At 32.0% G+C, this 3,611-nt stretch overlaps 1 protein-coding gene across 2 annotated transcripts in view; it reads right to left on the reverse strand.

Annotated features, from left to right (window-relative positions):
• Positions 1-1,053: 1,053 nt before the first annotated feature.
• The window catches only part of LOC108694810 (RNA/RNP complex-1-interacting phosphatase), a 46,465-nt gene continuing 43,907 nt past the window's right edge, over positions 1,054-3,611 (reverse strand). For both annotated transcript variants that reach the window (XM_018204480.1, XM_018204481.1), the window contains 3 exons: positions 3,116-3,176; positions 2,689-2,735; positions 1,054-2,129 (listed from right to left, as the gene is read on the reverse strand). In XM_018204480.1, coding sequence (XP_018059969.1) covers positions 1,339-2,129; positions 2,689-2,735; positions 3,116-3,176 — 899 coding nt within the window. In that variant the 3' untranslated portion in view covers positions 1,054-1,338. The remainder of the gene's footprint in view (positions 2,130-2,688; positions 2,736-3,115; positions 3,177-3,611) is intronic.

Raw genomic sequence — 3,611 nt, forward strand, 5'->3', positions numbered from 1 at the left:
ACTGTCCATATTTTAAAATTGTATTATAGAATAATATAATTGTTCATTTTATTTTCATCTATTTTGATTTTTAGGTAATTTATTATTTATTTTAAATATACTATATTTGTGACTTTAAGTGTGTGTGCAATTAATATAATGCTAAACAAAAATTAAATGTTTAAATAAAAAAAATTTCATAATACATCAAATTATTATGAAGTTATGTTAATGACATACTCACACTTAATCTACAAATAATAGTACGTACATAAGACAGTCATGGACAGTTCTGTCTTTAGATATATGTAATATTTTATTTTCCCGTTAAACAAACATATAAACAATTATTTATTACACTCCCAAATAGTTTTTGTCACAATCTCATGACTCTGTCTATGAATAAACTTACAAAGAAACACAATCAAATGTTCTCCTTCGATTTTAAAAAGTTTTAGATATATTAAAATATAGATAAAGATATATTATATGTATTTTTATAAGCTCAATCATATATTAAGGAGATGTTCTCTCTTAAAAAAAGATCGATTTCTTTCTTTTTACATGGATCCATCTAAACCAAAGATATAAAAAAAGTTTTAATTAAAAGTTGAATTGTTTGTGTACTTTATTATAATAATAATAAATATTTTTTGTTTTTTATCAAATAAATAAAAATGTTTTTTTTTTATTAAAAAATTATCTTATTTATAAAAAGTTTAGTACTATAGTTTTCTTTTTTTAATCATTCAACTTTTATATCTTTAACTTTACTGTTTAGATAATATTCACTCAGAAAGAAAGAAATCAATTTTTTTCATGAGAAGATTTCCCTTAATGTATGATTGAGGACTTAAAAAAATACGTGTCTTTTTGTGTATGTTTTATCCAAAGCTTATTAAAGTCAAAGAGAGAGAGAGAGACACACATTTGGTTGTATTTCCTTAGTAAAATTTGAACCTTACATTATTAAATCAACATAAACAATACTTATTTAATGAATTATTAAAGTAAAAATATGTGTACATAGACATAAGCCAGAAAATGATCATGAGATAAAGTTCGTTAGCGTTGTCTTCAATATAAAATATATTCGTAAAATAAAAAAAAATATCTACGGGAGGTATATGTTATTGATATCGATGTAACAATTCACACTTTATATAACTTGGGGGGTCCAGTAAATATCCAAGTCCAAGTTCAAAAATAATCACAGTGCAAATTGTGAAATATCTCTGTTCGTTACACGACAGCGACTATGCGCACAAGCTACTTTAAACACTGTGAATCTCTGTTTTAATTGCGATGTGTCAAATGGAAAATCCTTCATTTATCATCGCATTCCTAACGAGTATATGGTCACTTGGATCGATTATAACGTCCTCTCATTTGCCGTCGCGATTGTGTGATATTTGAAGTCGTAAGTAGATTTTCCTCGAACGTGTCAATAGTGAAGTCCTGTTCCTTATGCACTTCAGGCAAGGTTCTGTTGTTGACTGGACCATTTCGTCTCATACGAATGTTTACCGAGCGCCCCATGATTCCATTTCGAATTTGCTGCTTCTTCTGTGTTTGGAGTTGTTTGGATCTGGAAGGTGGAGGCATCTTCGGTGGTGGTGGTGGCATCTTTGGTGGCGGTAATCGCGCAGTTGGACCGACTGGTAATCTCGGTGGAGCTGACATTCTCGGTGGACCTGACATACGCGGTGGAAAAGCGGGACGCGGAAAACCAGGTACGGGCGGCGTTGGCATCGCCTGGACCGGGTGTATTGGTGGTGGTCCATATCTGAACGGCCTAGGGCCGTAGAGTGGTGGACTCATTAGCGGAATAGGTGGCATACCAGACGGAGGTGGCATTGGACCGAATCCTGGTGGAGGTCCCGCGATACCTCTGCCGAATCTCTGAGACGAAAATGGTCTGCCATTTGCAAAACCTCGTCGCGGTATCGCGAATATCGGCGGCCCCATCGGTCGGCCTGATAGGTTTTTCAATAAGTGTTTCGGATTCTTCCTAGTTGAAGCTGCGACACTGATAGGATCTGGCGTCAATACAACTTTACTTGTGTCGATCTTCTCACCGCGTTGGACCTCCTGTAACGCGGTGAGATAAATGTCGCGTTCGACGGGATATCCACGTGCTTCTCCGAAAGCTGGATACAGACAGAGGAAGATCTCGTTTGGACGATAAGCTTTATCAATAGAGTGCAAAGTATAATCTCATCTGTCATCGTTAACTAACCTGTCTCAGATTGATTGTATGTATAACGAAATAAATATTGATTTATGTTTTGCCTGGCGTGCAGAAAAAAAAACGATCTGACCTATGATCATGGCCTACTATGTATCTACACTACAATTTTGACAGAATATAAAATTGTTTATAATCCACGAATAATTATTTCCCCATCTATTAATAATAATTCCAAATTAACAATTACTTGTAGCCGAAAAAATATATATAAAATATATATAAAATTATTAATTAATTCCCTCATTAATTACATCTAATAAAAATAAAATAATTAACAAGAGAGGCCAAGACTTTGCTATACTCTGTTCAACGAGAGAATGACCTCGGTTTGCGCATAGCAGGTAATATAATGCTATACAACGCTATGAAGACTTGCACAAAACGGACAAGTTTTCGCCCGATCTGAAATAATTCTTTCGTTGAATGGAGTATATATACAATGTTTTAAAATAACGTACCTTTTAAGGAATCTTGATTATCCCAACCTAGCTGCTGAATGAGATATCTATAACAAAGTAGCGCCGTAATCGTTTCAAGGAATGCGTTCTGAAATGTACTAAACTAAGTAACTAAAATCTATACTTTAAATTGAGTTTTAATTACTGTTAGTTTCGAAACGCACCCTAAGTTTCTATTAATCTTACGAATATTTGATATTAAAATAATAAATAATTGATAAATATAAATTACCAGTCTCTTAATACACTATTAGTTACATAAGACTAAACAAGTATTTATTCAAATACAAATTAAGCAAATATTTGATGAATTCAGATATCCGAAAAATTCGAATATCTAAAATCTAACAGCAATAATAATCTAATATCTAAAAAACGGTAATGAAAGCATTTAATTAAAGGCAGTATAAAATTATTTAATACTGACCTACAAATTAAATAACCAGTACGATTCACACCGTGCGTGCAATGGACTCCTATAAGTTCATCTGTAACATGAAATTTGTATATCTCGCAATATATAATCTAGTAGTACAAGTTTTTAAGTAGAACGCGAAAGATACTTTATGCACCGGAAAAAGAATTTGATTCAGAATTTATTTAATTAGAATACTGATTAAAAATGAACAAATTATAATTTTCTGGTTGAATCTATTATAATTTTAGTTAACATAATCAGACTCTTGATATGATCAGAATCTTTCTCTTCTGGTTCGTTCATTTTCAATCAGAAATTTTTCTCAGTGTATATTTGTTATTATACTTTACTGTCATAAAGACAAGGTCTATAAATTCAAGTGTCCAAACATCGCAGACTTACTGTATATATTTCCTTTTCGAAGGAGTTTCGTAAGTAACGGAGTAAAACGTAACAGATAAAGTAATTATACGACGACACGGATATATATATATATATATATATA

Source organism: Atta colombica, unplaced genomic scaffold, assembly GCF_001594045.1.
Source record: "Atta colombica isolate Treedump-2 unplaced genomic scaffold, Acol1.0 scaffold125, whole genome shotgun sequence".
In the NCBI taxonomy this organism is placed as follows: Eukaryota; Metazoa; Arthropoda; class Insecta; order Hymenoptera; family Formicidae; genus Atta; species Atta colombica.